Genomic DNA, 15871 nt, shown 5'->3' with positions numbered 1-15871 from the left:
AAGAATCAGAAAGGATAAAAAGGAGAAGGTTTTCAGGGTGACTGAAAATACAAAGAGAACAGTGTCCTAGCAATCTTTCTGAAATGATTTAAAATTCTACAGCCCTAAATGAGTCATTTTTTTTAAGTCTTTAAGCCTTTTAGAAGGAAATGAACAGTATATATCAAAATTTTAAATATCCATATACTCTTTGACCCAGCAATTCAAATTCTGTAAACCTATCCTAAACAGGTATTTCATATGTTCACAAAAGTATAAAGAAGGATGTTCACTGTAGCTATTTGTAATAGTTTAAAAAAGAATTTTTTTTTTTAAAGAAAGCCCAATATTCCACTAGTAGGAAAGGAGAAATCGAATAATTTATGGTTCATCCACACAATGTATGGAACACCATGCAGTCAGGTATACACATATAAACTGACTTTATACTATGAAGTATAAAAACTAATTCACGGTTAAAAACAATACAAACAAACAAACAAACAAACACCTACTGTGTAAAAGAAAGAAACTGCTATGTTTAGTATATGTATGTGTATGTGTATGAGAACTGGAAGGGTACATCCTAAACTGACAACGGAGACAGGGAATTCAAGATCAAGGAAAATGAAGGACTTTCACTCTTCATTCTGTATTAAATCTTTTACCATGAGAATGTGTTTCTATACCACTTATGAAATTAGTAAAGACTTAAAACCAGGACTCACTAAAGATAATGAGCTGAGCTACAGTAAGTGAATGCAGCCACGTTTTCTTTTAAAGAAATCTGACATAAGATTTTAAACACTATTTTCATCTCAAACATAATCTTCCCCCCAGAGATTTTTCATTTTAATAGTTCTTAAAAGTTGGCTCTGGTTTTCAAAATGAAACGGGTGCCATATATTAAAATAGACTTCTTAAAATAGGCCTCTACCTAACAATCAGAGCTTCTCATAAGCGGCTACAAGTGACACTCTCTGGTGTAGAGATCCTTCACTCAGACCAGTTTGCTTAAATCACAAACACAAGCTACATCTACTTCATGCAAAAGATGTTACCATCACTTCTAAAAATGGAACATTATTCTAGTGTCAACAAAATACTACCTCTCAAATAATGTACCATTTCATAAGTACTTAATCTTCAGAATAAATTCTGTTGTAGTCTGGTTAAGTAAACAATGGCTATCATATTCTGTCTTCTCTAACCAGGGTCAACTTTAAATTATAAAATGTATCTATGTTCTACCATTGTATTCTACTTTAAGGCTATAATTTTATTTACTCAGCACTTCTTATGATGTTTAATATACTTCCTTATTGTGGGTGACAGTAAAGCATTTCTGCAAAATCTGTTTTAACCATAATGAACCGTATTCAAAAACATAAAAACATTAAAAAAAAACTTTTGTTCCTAAGGATGCCATTAAGAAAATGAAAAGATAAAGTCAGAAATTGGAAGAAAATATTTGAAAGATACATTTCCAGTTACAGAACTCTATCCAGGTTAAAGAACTCTTACAATTTGATAAAACCAGCAACGTTAACAAAAGATGGTCAGAATCTACGAACAGACATTTCACCAACATAAATGGATGGCAAATAAGCACATGAAAAGATGTTTGACATCAGAGAAATACACAACCACTAGAACAGCTACAATTTCAAAGGCTGACAAGAGTGAATGTTCAAAGATGAGAGCAGTTGGAATTTTCGTATACTGCCAATGAGGAAGCAAAACGGCAGAGCCACTTTGAAAAAGGTTTTTCAGTTTCTCATTAAGTTAAACATACATTTACCATATGACCCAGCAATTCCACTCCTGTGTGTTAATCCAAAAGAAAATATATGTCCACACAAAGACTTCTATTATAAGCAAATGTTCTTAGCAGCTTTAATCATGAAACAGCCTAAAACTGGAAAGAACCCAAATATCCCATCAACTGACAAATACATGGATGTGCAAATTGCAGTACTCCGTATAACAAATGACCACTCATCAATAAAAAGGAACAAACTACTGATAGATCCAACAACATGGATGAACAGATGAACGTCAAGGTGTCTTCCATAATGTAACAGGAGCCAGATACAGAAACTACAGATACTACAAACTGTACCATTCCATTTTTATATAGTCTAGAAAAAGCAAAACTTACAAAACAGGTCAGTGGTTGACAAGAGCCAGAAGGTGGGGGAAAAGGGATTAAATGCAAAAGGACATAGGGAACTTTGCGAAGTGATAGAAATGTCCCATATGTGTCTGTAGTGGTGGCTACACAACACCTGTGAAATCTCATCAAATTATACACTACTTAAAATTGGTGAATTTCACTGTATGTCAATTTTACCTCCATAAAACTGACAAAAATATATTCTTGCAAAAAGTTTGAGGCATTTTTCAAAATGTTTCACTTGTTTATTAAACAAAAGCATAAAGATGCCTTCTCTGAGAACTGGACGAAACATAACAGTTTGTCAACTGTATTTCTCTTCATTTCATACATCATAAGTATCAGGGAAAAAGAAAAACAAAGACATAAATATCTTTTTGTAATAAAGAAGCACAAACATCTGTTCAGAAGGTACCTGTAAAACATCTGGGGAAGAAACCTGAGCAGACTGGAGAGAGCAAAGTGTCATAAAAATAAAAAAGCTGGCCAGCCAGCACCTTGGGAAAGAGGCACTTGTCCCACGAGCTCAAAAGCACAGCGACTTCCCTCCTTCCTCTCACACAGACTCCTAAATCAGTCTCAGTTCAGTTCACACTACCTCATTTCCTCCCTTTATCCCCTCTCTCCATTCTCATCTGGTCCATTCTTTCTCTGAACCTCTTAGCTTGATAGCCTAAATTGCTACACAAAAATTACCCTAACATTACATTGTGGGATTTTTCTTGAGTAAAAAGTTAATAAATGGGGGGGGGGGGGGGGGGGGGGGGGGGGGGGGGGGGGGGGGGGGGGGGGCATGACACTTGGATGGCTCAGTCAGTAGAGCGTGCAACTCCCAATCTCCAGGTCATCAGTTCAAGTCTCACGTTGGGTGTAGAACTTACTTTAAAAAGAAAAAAAAAAAAAAAAAAAAAAAGGAACAGGGTGCCTGGGTGGCTCAGTCAGTTAAGCGTCTGACTCTTGATTTCAAAGCAGGTCTTGATCTCACAGTTCGTGAGATGGAGCCCCACGTCAAGCTCCATGCTAACAGCATGGAGCCTGCTTGGGATTCTCTCTTCTCTCTCTGTCCCTCATGCTCTCTCTTGAACTTGCTCTCTTTCTCGCTTTCTCAAAGTAAATGTTTAAAAGAAAGGAGGGAAAAAGTTAATAAATGGTCCTGTCATGTCCTTTATTTTCTGTAATTGGAGTAAAAATGACCAGTAACAGGACTATAAAGAAAACAACATTCTGGTGTTTATCTTTCCTAAGACGTTACATATAATGCAATATGGATTTAACATTCATTCAACATACACAAACTAATCATCACTTTGGCACCTCAAATTAAAAGTAATGATGAAAAAAATTCCAAAAGCGATAAAATATACAAATCTTTTCGAAGATGGGGCGCCAGGGTGGCTCAGTTGGTTGGGCGGCCGACTACAGCTCAGGTCATGATCTCGCGGTCTGTGAGTTCGAGTCCCGCATCAGGCTCTGTGCTGACAGCTCAGAGCCTGGAGCCTGCTTCCGATTCTGTGCCTCTCTCTCTCTCTCACTGCCCCTTCCCTGTTTGGTCTCTGTCTCTCTCTCTCTCTCTCTCTCAAAAATAATAAACATTATGGGGCGCCTGGGTGGCTCAGTCGGTTAAGTGGCCGACTTCGGCTCAGGTCATGATCTCGCGGTCTGTGAGTTCGAGCCCCACGTCGGGCTCTGTGCTGACAGCTCAGAGCCTGGAGCCTGTTTCAGATTCTGTGTCTCCCTCTCTCTGACCCTCCCCCGTTCATGCTCTGTCTCTCTCTGTCTCAAAAATAAATAAACGTTAAAAAAATAGTAATAAACATTAAAAAATAAATAAATCCTTTCGAAGCTTTTTTTTGAAGAAGCAGCTTTAAAATAAAAGAAAAAAATGAAAACTTCAGGAAAATGGTTATTTGTGACTATAGAACTCAATACTGAAATCACTGAATTAAAAATGAAGTTAGATCTAGAGAAAAGGCCTTCAGAAGGTAATTGTCTCCAAAACTGGAACAATGCTATACTTACTTTTTTGACACTTCATGTACTGTGTACATTTTTCCATGTATTCAACATTTTTTTAAAAAAACATGCAATTTGTCTTCCCACCTCTCTGGTCTCATCTACCCCCAAACCATCTCTGCACAGTATTCTTTCCATCCATTCAGAGAGCCAACAAAGATGCCAGGCACTATTCTTGGTTCTCAACAGTGAACAAAACACGCACTTCCTGCCGCAAAAAACTTAAAAGGCTTCCCAACACCAGATTCTCAGGCCCCCAGGCGTAGACTTTGATTCAGGTCTGGAATAGTGGCTAGGCAATCTGTATTTTTACAACCACCTCGGGTAATTCCAAATGCAGATGGTCTACGGTTGACACTCTTGAAATGCTAGCCTAAAGCATAAGCTTCTAACTACTGAGCCTAGCACTGAATGCTCTTCTGTGATCAGTCCCACAGATGGCCCTCTGACTTCTCACTACCTCCTACCTTCACATGCTCCATACAAACTGAACTGCTTTCTGAAAGCTGCCTTGCTCACAATTTTCCCTACCCAGAAATGCCATTAACCTTAGGCATTTTGCATCCAGCAATTTATTCAGATTTCAAATGCCAACCCACTACCTCTTGTTTTGTCTACTTCAGTAAAAATAAAAACTTGAATGCCTATAGCATCATTTCTGTACTTTTTAATGTTTTATTTATTTTTGAGAGAGAGAGAGCATGTGCACCTGGAAGCGGAAGAAGGGCAGAGAAAGAGGGGGAAAGAGGATCTGAAGCAGACTCTGCACTGACAGCAGAGAAACTCATGAATCACCAGATCATGACTTGAGCCAAAGTCAGATGCTCAACCAACTGAGCCACCCAGATGCCCCACATCTATACATATGATACATGTGCTTTCTCACTTGCGTTAGGTATTTTTCCCTATTACAGGGAAACTTCTGAGAACAGCACCCAAACCTGTTACTTCTGCATTCCCAGAGTGCCTGGCAATTCTTGGCACTCAGCAAGGACTCAAACTAGTGTCAGAGAACCAAATGGAGATACCAATTGTTAATCAAACACCTTGTTCCTATATTATCCCTTTTCCTCCCTACCTAAATCCTCTTCTTAGCTTCTTCCTTTGCTAATATCATTTTAAACTCAATAGAGATTACCTCTGAGGATGATGGAATATTCCACAGGGCATTCTATGTGGCATTTCATGGTATTTGGATTTTTACAGGGAGAATAGTTTTGTAAGCAGAAAAAAAAAATTCTTTTTAACTTCAACATGACTGAGAAGGCATGACAGTAGGATTTGGGGAAGTGCCATCCTTTTACTCTCAACAGTCTCTTCCTTCTTCTTAAGCTGATCATGGGAAATGGAACTACATAAAAGAATCTGTCTTCTCAGTGGCCTAAAGAAGCAATCAAATCTTGCACCCTGTCGATCATGCCCAATACCCATACCAACACAGCATCCTGAAAATCATCACCAGTGTTATTATAGGTCTTTTATACTACATTCAGATGTCATTATGACAAAGGTAAAGATAGCATGACCCTGTCCTTAGTGAGGCAACATCCAGTATACAGCTCCAACTGGCTTCCACATAAATGCTGCATAAAATGTGCAACTAAGAAATGTTTATTAAAGAAAAGTACTCACTATAACTGCTCCACACACCATAAGATTACATTTTAATGAATTTTGAATACATTATTTGAATATACAAAAAATATACATATATTACAGAATCACTGCATACCTGTGGATTTTCCAAACGTTTTAAATACTCTTCAAATGACCCTTCTATAAACTGCAAAAATAAATAAATAAATAAGTCTATCAGAAATACATCGAAACAAAAACCTTTTCATTGTGAATTCCTGAGTTCTTACATGAACCTTGGATACGTTAGTAATGATAACAGTAATACAGGTATATACATTCAACCTAATTATTAAAATATGTAAAAATCATTAAGTAAAGACCGTAAAGATACAAAAGAAATCAGAAAAGTAAACATTATCAGAAAAGATCTCCTGGACAGGATACAGCCAGGCACAGACACAATGTGGTGTGAAGAGGCACTGTGTTGGGAAGACAGGAGTCAACTAGCCAGGAGAAACAGGAAAACCTGGTGGGGACAACAGACTGAGAGAGGAACTCAACTGGACACCTGTTTATAGAGGGACGTGAGCCCAGGAAGGACTTGCAGACTGAGGGAGAAGGCAATTCAAGGTCACTGCTGGTGACATTATGAACAGAGAAACATACAAAGCAAGCACTTAGGGATTATTCTGGTAATGGCCAATGCAGAGAGGAGAACTAAAGAAGGACAATATACTAGCTAAGAAATATTAGTTTACTAATATAGATATGCATACAACTCTACGTCAGTCATACTAAACACAGAGATGAGAACTAATAATGCTACATATTTTGTTGAACCAACTAGGTTTTTCATTTGCTTCATGCTTTAACATAAAAAGTTTATTTAAGCTGTTATGTTTTTTGTTAGCCATCACACTAATTTAATTGAGAAATCTCCCAAAGACATTCATCTGAAATACCAAACTCAATTTTATTTAAATTATAGTCCCAGTTAATTTAACAAAGTGATACACTTAGAAACATACACTCTCCAGTCTATAAAAATCTTCTAAACACCCATTTCCTTTTTTGAGACTGATATTAATTCTTTTATTGATCATATGCTGTCAAATGCCCCAAAAGTATCTTAAGTTTTAACACATACTTATAATAAAATAGCCACATATTTTAAATATCCCACCAACCAGAGGCTACTCTTCTGTATTAGGTAATTATTTATACTTTAGGGGAAAAAATTAAACCCACAAAACCATTTAAAGTTAGAAGAGACCTAAGTGGTGTTCTGACACAAGCCTGCATCCAATCTGAGATTCTCCTTTCTAATCAGAAAGTATCCATCTAGACTCTGACTAAACATTTTCAGTAAACAAGGCACACATCCCCCACCCTCCTTCCCATGACAGCCTTTTCCAATTTTGGCCAATAGAAATTGTTTGAAGGTACTTATTATAAAAGGAAATTAAAAGTTTCCCCATTGGAACTTCCAACTTCTGATCATACCTCTTAAGACTGTAAAGGCTAAATAAATATATGCAAAGCATTTAAACAATGCCTGGCACATAGAAAGTGCTCAACCAATGACAGCAATTTCCACTACTTGTGGTCAACAGTGTTTTACACTCTGAGGCCAATAATAATGATTAACTTGTAATTTCTTTAAAATACTTAAAGACCATTCCACTCTCCTCACCTCTCCCCGTTTTCTATCACACCCTAATACTTTTATCTAGCCTCCACACATCACCAGTTTCTTTTTGTAAGACAAGTTCTCAAATCTGATCAAGTGGGTAACTCTCCTTTCTGGAATATATTACTGTCTTTCTTATAACACGGTACCCAGAATACACTCAGAATATCACCAGTAGTAACATTTTTCCTGAATACAGGAACACTAATCCAAAAGCACATCCAAATTAAGACATTGAAAGAAACACACACACACACACACACACACACACACACACACAAATTAAGAGCTATTTACCTATTAAGTTTTAGAATTGAGTTATTTACAAGGTGTCAATGTTTTTTTGGCAGTCAAAGGGGAAAAATATTAAAAAGTCATCAGATGACATCATTCCAGGTCATAAAACCCAGAACTAGTAAATCCTACTAAGGCTTTCAATATAAAATGAAAACAGGTCACTGTGGCATCTTATTTCACAGCCTACTATATACTACCAAGAAAATTACAGTAAGTTGTTATACAACATTATAGCAATTATTAATCATTATTTACATAATTAGTGCTGTGATGTGTGATTCATAATGATGAATCCCAAAAAGTAAAAATCTATAACTGCCTCTGATAAAATCAAAGACTCAGTATTAGCTAAGTTCAGCATATTTTTTTTGCTCCAAGTCTGAAATTTTTTAAATTCACAGAGGATTACCAATCACAGAAAACTATTAGTTAACCATGACAAACAATTCCCTGACCATGACAAAGCTCCCTCTTAACATGCAAGGATTCTGTCCAAGTCATGCTTCCATCTTCCACAGCTCAGTGTCTTTATCATAGAAGCTTTCTAAATGTCTAAATAAATGAAAACCACAAAACCCAAAAATATCACAATATGATTGGATTTAAATCCAATAAAGCAGTTTTTTAAGGGGTTTATCTTCATAACCTGCATTAAGAGCCAGCCTGTGAAATTCCCACCAGATCACTTCTACAGGCTAAGATGTAAATGCAAATCAAGACACCATTTCATGTTTAAAATTACAAATTACCGCTTCAAATTTCTCTCTGTTCTCTCGAAGATAGTGAATACAGGCCATTCTGACTTCCACATGGCGAGACTGAGAATGCAATACCTGAAAAGAAAAAGCAACACGTTACTAAGCATTTTGTTAAACGAGGATTTAAGTTACAACCTAGCACTTTCTTTCACACCCAAAATAACCTCAAAACCGATAAAAATCAGTCTCTCTCCATTTGCCTTTCTGTAATTTCTACATCTTTATTCATTCCCACCTCTTCCTCTAACCACAGATGACATGACATATAAGATCAATACTACTCCTTAAGTCATTCTATAAAGCACTTATTACCATTTCTCCTTTAGGTCACTTTTGTGAGGAAATCTTTGTAAACTTAGATAATTTCCTCTCTTCACCAGCCCTCTTCTACCTCTGCTCTTCACAAAGCATGGCTAACAGAATCCCTGCAAAGTAGTGGTTACCTTCATCCTATGCTTGTTGGAAAAGAGAACAGGCAACTTCAACAAGAATCCTCTTTAAGGCTTTAAGTCTGTAAGAATTAGATTTCTTTTTTCCCAATAATTTTGAATTACTTGCCTTATGTAGAAATTTAGTTCCACTGTGGTTTCAGAAAAACTAAGGTACTTATTCTTAAATCCTTAGTTGTCAGGCTTACACAACTCTTGAAAAAACATCCAAGTGGGCAGCACACGGGATGCAAACATCCTGCTATGTGCTGTCACCCCAACAGCCTTGAAACTTGCTCTTTGTCTCAAAATATTTCGTTTTTTTCCTAATTTTTTTTAATGTTTATTCATTCTTTGAGACACAGAGACAAAGCATGAGTGGGGGAGGGGCAGAGAAAGAGGGACTAACAGAATCTGAAGCAGGCTCCAGGCTCTGAACTGACAGCACAGAGCCCGACACGGGGCTCGAACTCACGGACTGTGAGATCATGACCTGAGCTGAAGTGGGACCGGACTGAGCCATCCAGGTGCCCCTCACTATTTTTTTTTAAACTAGGCTCCACGTACAACATGGGGCTCCAACTCAAGACCCCAAGACCAAGAGTCACATGCTCTACAACCAAGCCAACCAGGAGCCCCAGCCCAAACCAAAATCTTAAAGCACCAACTGAAATAAGCCACACTACAAAGATGACCCAAACTCTCTCACATAGTAGTCTCTGTATTCTTATGCTAAACAATTAGTTCAACAAAAAGATAACTTACTGGCATTTTGTTTCTTACTAAAATGCTAAAGCTCTGGTGTGAAAAAAACTAGTATTATTAAGTGCTTAGAACTCTTGGCTAGCCTCAAATAGTTTATCATGCTTAAAAGATTACAACTATTTTCTATTAATGGGTGTCTCAAATGAAGGTGTTCCTGGTACCTTAAAGGGTCAAGGCAGAAAACAAACAAAAACCCTGAAACACTGAAAATAACCACATATCAAAAATTAATTAATTAACCACAAACTACTAATAAGGCTCTTAGAATTTATATTAATGTAAAGTAGCTTTAAGAGTTACAGATCCAGCCCCGCATCCACTCTGGGGGCTCTGCACTGACAACACAAAGCCTGCTTGGGATTCTCTCTCTCAAAATTAAACCAAAAAAAAAAAAAAAAAAAAAAAAGGGGGCATTACAGGTCCACTCAGCAAACAACAGATGTTGGAAAGGATGCAGACTTTTACACTGTTGGTGGGAATGCAAACTGGTGCAGCCACTCTGGAGAACAGCCTGGAGGTTCCTCAAAAAATTAAAAGTAGAGCTACCCTGCAACCCAGGTATTCACACTGCATTACTAGGTATTATCCAAAAAATACAAAAATGTTGATTCGAAGAGGCACATGCACCCCAATGTTTATAGCAGCACTATCAATAATAGCCAACTTATGGGAAGAGCCCAAATGTCCATTGACTGAATGGATAAAGAAGATGTGGTGTGTATATATATATGTGTGTGTATATACATATGTACACACACATGCACACACAAATGGAATATTAATGATCAAAAAGAATGAAATCTTGCTATTTGCAACAACGTGGATGGAGCTAGAGTTATTATGCTAAGCAAAATAAGTCAGTTAGTGGAATTTAACATAACAGATGAATATAGGGGAAGAGAAGAAAAAAAGTAAGATAAAAACAAAGAGGGAAGCAAACCACAAAACAGTCTCACAGATAGAGAACAAACAGAGTTGCTAGAGGGGTGCTGGGTCGGGGGGATGGACTAAATGGGTGATGGACATTAATAAGGGCATTTGTTGAGATGAGCACTAAATGTAAGTGATGAATCACTAAATTCTACTCCTGAAACCATTATTTACACTATATGTTAACTTGGATTTAAATAAAAGAAAAGTTGGGGTGCCTGGGTGGCTCAGTCAGTTGCGTGTCCAACTTCAGCTCAGGTCATGATCTCACAGTCCATGAGTTCAAGCCCTGCATCGGGCTCTGTGCTGACAGCTCAGAGCCTGGAGCCTGCTTTGGATTCTGTGTCTCCTTCTCTCTCTCTGCCCCTCCCGTGCTCATACTCTGTCTCTCTCTGTCTCAAAAATAAATAAAAACATTTAAATAAATAAAGAAAGAAAGAAAGAAAGAAAGAAAGAAAGAAAGAAAAGTTACAAGTCCAAATAAGTGATTCCCTCTCATTCAGAGTGAGCAGATAATTCAGCAAAACGGAGGCTCTAGCTGCACATTTTACAAGTCTCTTTGATAACAGCCAAGGTTCATTTGTACTCACTCACAGAACCAGAGGCACAACTCTCTGGACAGCTGGTTATGTCTTTACAGTAAGATACTCTGAAGATGCACTAGCTGAGGTTAGCAATGAGTTTGTTTTCAGCATACTAGCTGGTTTTCAGCTTAACGGAGTACACCTAACATTGCTATCTTGGGAACTATTAAAATGCCTCCTTATATATTCAAAACTTCCAGCTCTGGAAGAAATGTTTATGTATAAAAGTAACCACCAATTTTTTTTTTTTCCAATTCAACAAATGATATTTAGCAAACACTTCTTCCACAGAAGCTATTTTAGACACTATTAAGAATCAAGGTATTATTACTTTGAGTAAACCAGTGTCCTCTGATAGGGCTTCCTACCATTAGCCAAGCGAAGATAGTCTTAAAGCCATTTACCTAGCAACAGGTGGCAGACATTAACTGAATAAAACTTATTTTCCATCAAAGACAATGGCAAGCAAATCTGTCTTTTCCCCTCTTTCAACAAAGATTTTATTAGCACATGAAATCTGAACCTGTCACTCAGAAACAAAATTCTCAGCAACTTCCATAAGGTGTAGGGTGCTGGAGCTTTTACAAAGTCAAGCACTGCAAGAGAAACAAGGTTAAATGACAACTATTTAAAAAGTGTAACTGCAGGGGCGCCTGGGTGGCGCAGTCGGCTAAGCGTCCGACTTCAGCCAAGTCACGATCTCGCGGTCCGGGAGTTCGAGCCCCGCCTCAGGCTCTGGGCTGATGGCTCAGAGCCTGGAGCCTGTTTCTGATTCTGCGTCTCCCTCTCTCTCTGCCCCTCCCCCGTTCATGCTCTGTCTCTCTCTGTCCCAAAAATAAATAAAAACGTTGAAAAAAAAAATTAAAAAAAAAAAAAGTGTAACTGCAAATGAGGATGTATGAACAGACCCGAATCAAACCTGCAGCCTGGAGCAGAGCTTGTGCAGCTGATACGCAAGTCTGGGGATGAGAACTGAATGTGTGTTGCTGTAAGCCAGTATGATTTTGGCATTATTATTTAAGCAAAAGTTGGTAAAAGAATATCCCACCATAAAGACAATGACAAAAGAAAACAAAATAGAAAAAAAAAAGTGTAACTGCAAGCTCAAGGACACTCAGGAAGAATGCAAATATTAAGACAAATATCTCTGCTAATTATTATACACACACACACACACACAACTTAGAAAATAGGAGACTTTCCAATCTTCACTTGGGACAAGACAGTGATAAACACTGGGAAAGGCTGAGACATACTGCTTTAGCAAATCCTCTAAGAGCGCCCTATTTTTAGCTCCATGGCCACAGAGCTGATTCAGGTCAGGCCTCCTGCAGGCCCAAGTCCAGAAGTGTAAAAAGGGAAGGACCTATCTAAATCAGGTAATTTGGAAGGAAAGACTACTCCTAATTGAAGTGTCTCCCCCACCCTATCCCCCAAAGACTGCCAATTAGATTACTTACTCTGGCTCCTTCTTAGAAATGATAAATTATTTTTATATTATTGGGAAAACCGTTGGCCAAAAAGTAAATCTTTTGTACATACTTTTAAAGAGCACACCCTTTAAGCCTGACTTTGGTGTTACTTCCCTTCCCACCCCAACACACATGCACTTTTGCTTTAGCCATGAAGGCTACACCCTTAATCCTCGTGTAGTGAAGAAATGAGCTTCCCCCAAAATTCATGGTATTAAGCTTTCTAAGCTCAGTATACTAAAAATCATAATCACATAATCAAAGGGGGGTATTTCCTTATATCTAATTTAAATCCTATTACAAGATACAATAAAATATGTTCTATGACAGGAGTAATGAGTTCTTGACACTAGCTTTTGCCCCTTTCTACCTAAACATAGAGATCTCACTTCAGTAAGAGAGGTTTCTGTATAATCATGTTTGCCAATTATGGCATACAATATAGAAATTACAACAGTTTTCTACTTCAATATAAACTAGGATCTGGATAATCCAACGCCAAATAAGCACCATACTTCCCTTATTTCAATTCATTTCTACCTCCTTCCTTACCAATCTCTTGCTAGAGCTAACACTATGTATAAATAAGGGCTGATGAATTCACTTCCACCCCTTTCCCCTGCTTCCGGAGGTGCTGAGGAGTCCACGGGAGGGTGAGGAAGAAGGAGGAAGGCAGATGGAGATCCAAAAAATTCACAAATGGGACAGACTGTTTACTAACAGTAAAGACTGGGGTGGGAGTGTGTGAACATATCCCACAACACTGAAACATCCTAAATTTCTAAAAATGAGAGAAATCTAATGAACTGAAAAAGAGCTGGATTTAGGGAGCTGTACAAAGAATGTCTGAATGACAACACCAGCAACATAATACAAAGCTTATGTAGTTAAATCAATGTTAGAAAAAAAAAATTTTATGATACAGATGCGAAAACAAGGGCCTCTGGAATACAGCTGGCCCTCAGAAGTTGAAAAAAATGAGAATAGTCTACAGATGTTAAGTAAAACATATATTCATAAGTAGAAATTTTGGGAAACTATTTAGCATTCAAAAAAGGTGAGAAAAACAGAAACATAAAAACTCCACAGGAAGGGAAGAGAGGAAGGAAAAGCTCTTAAGCTGAAGGAAAGCAAACTGTGAAAGGTATGAAATACACACCAGGGCAGTAATGTGAAACTTTTGTCCAACTATTTCGACAGCTATTTTTCAATATAGGATGGGTTTTGGTGACTGCATACCGACTACACACTGTTATGTAACATGGAAAAAACTCTCTTATAAAAGAAAAAAATTTTCCTGTTAGAAAATGATTTTGACCATTAGCAGGGGAAATTCGGTCAAGAGCCTAGAGAACATCCAACACCAAAACAGCCTTTTAAGAAGAAAATTATTTTTGGTAAACCTTGCAGCGTCTAACAGAGGGTGGAATCTACTCCAAGACAATTGTTTTAAAACAGTTATATTTTTAAAAGGCTGACTTTCCCAAACTACATTTTTCCGCTCTGAAGTCAAGCGGACATCGACGAACTAGACTCCCCCACATTCCAAAGTCCAGTAGAGAAAAAACAATGCTCAGCGAGTTACGCCGGGTGCACCACCTCCTCTAGTAAACACCGGTTTACTGGTGTGAACGCTGTGCTTATAAAGCCGAGAGAAGGTGAATGCGGAACAGAATGGAAAAATATCATTTCGCCAAGTCCCCGGCAATCAATCTACCGAACAAGGCGCTCAACAGGCCTCACAGGTTGTCCTCATTATCTCTACACCAAGAGGGACAACACCCAGTTAATGTATGTGTTTCTAAGTTTCGATTTACAGCCTCCAGACCCAGGAAAGTGTCCCATTCCGGCGTTACAATGAACCGCTGTGACGACAGCCGGGCCACGCGCTGCTCCGGACGTGGGCGGCCCGCAAAGCTGCCCGCCGCCTCTTTCCCACCCAGCCTTCCCCGTCCCCCACCTCATTACCTGCTCCGCCACGGCTCGGAACAGGCACGACCCGTCCTTGGCGACCAGTTTCCGATACAAGCCCAGTTTCCGCAGATAGGCGTCCATCGGCGTCGCGTCCTCGCGGGGCCCCGCGCCGCCCTGGTCCACGCCGTCGGAAGCGCCGACGGCCGCCTCCATGTTGCCGGTCCTACTGCAGGCCAGGCGCGGCGCGGGCTAGCCCCACATGGCCGCGCCGCCGGCTCCTCGACGCCCCGGCCTAGGAGGGGCGGCGGCTCGGGCTCGGGCTCCGCGGGCGGCGGCAGGCGGCGGCGGCCCGAGGCAGCGGGCGGCGCTCCCCGCGCGCATAGGGGAGCCCTGCCTAATGCATGGCTGTGCGCACGCGGCCGCCTCCCGAGGGACCACGCGCCCGGCGGCAACGGGGGCAAATTAAAGAAACCCCGAACGTGAGAAGTCGCTGCCCGGCTCAGGAAAACAGCCGGGGGTCGCCGCCCCCACAAGTTTCCTCGTCCCGACCGGGGTGAGGCGAGGAAACCCCCGGCACCCGGCGTGCGCGGGGCCGGCTCAGGGGAAGCGAGGCCTGCGTCCCCCGCGCGCTCCCCACCCTAGGAGCCGAGGAAGCCAAAAGAGAAAGACGCGGCCTTTCCTTTCCCCACCTCGCAGGAGGGCGCCGGAGGGGCGGAGAGCGGGTGGGGGCGCCCGGCGGAGGGCAGCACCCTCGCAGCCCAGAATTTGTTTTCACTTTCGGCCCCACAGCGGAGAGGACGCCGGGAGGTGTAGTTTTGGCAGCGGCAGGAAGTCGGCTTGCGGAGGGTGGGGACGCCCGGACCGTCCTACCCGGGGGAGGTGCCTGGGAGGCACGCGGACTACAAGTCCCTACAGCGCGGGCGCCGCCGCTGCCGGGAGCCGGCTTCGCGCTTCCCGGGCACCGCGTCCGCGAGCAGGCCGAGGGTGTCCGCGAGCCGATGCGGGGCGACCTGCGCGCGCAGCTCCGCCCGCCCAGCTGCCTACTGCGCCGCGGGCCCGCGAGAAGTGCGCGCGCCCTGCTTGCGTGGAGTTGCCAGGGACACCGCGGCGGCTAGGTCGGCCTTTTGTGTATTCCCAAACAGAGGGCGCACCTGTCTGCTCCCCTCCCCCCGGCCTCTTCTGGCGTTTCCATGGAGGTGGCTTTAACGGCTTAAGCAGAAAAGAGAGCTAATTGGCGAGGTCTCCTGGAACTGGCACTGTGCGGGACGACACAGGCTGTCCATAAAT

At 40.8% G+C, this 15871-nt stretch overlaps 1 protein-coding gene across 1 annotated transcript in view; it reads right to left on the bottom strand.

Annotated features, from left to right (window-relative positions):
* The window catches only part of OTUD4 (OTU deubiquitinase 4), a 46435-nt gene extending 31071 nt beyond the window's left edge, over nucleotides 1-15364 (bottom strand). The window contains exons 1-3 of the mRNA XM_043568060.1: nucleotides 14639-15364; nucleotides 8483-8566; nucleotides 5901-5951 (exon numbers count right to left, since the gene is read on the bottom strand). Coding sequence (XP_043423995.1) covers nucleotides 5901-5951; nucleotides 8483-8566; nucleotides 14639-14797 — 294 coding nt within the window. The 5' untranslated portion in view covers nucleotides 14798-15364. The remainder of the gene's footprint in view (nucleotides 1-5900; nucleotides 5952-8482; nucleotides 8567-14638) is intronic.
* Between the last annotated feature and the right edge of the window lie 507 nt (nucleotides 15365-15871).

This window comes from Prionailurus bengalensis, chromosome B1 (genome assembly GCF_016509475.1).
Source record: "Prionailurus bengalensis isolate Pbe53 chromosome B1, Fcat_Pben_1.1_paternal_pri, whole genome shotgun sequence".
NCBI lineage: Eukaryota > Metazoa > Chordata > Mammalia > Carnivora > Felidae > Prionailurus > Prionailurus bengalensis.
Note: the sequence above shows the minus strand (reverse complement) of the source record. Positions and strands in the feature narration are given on the sequence as shown.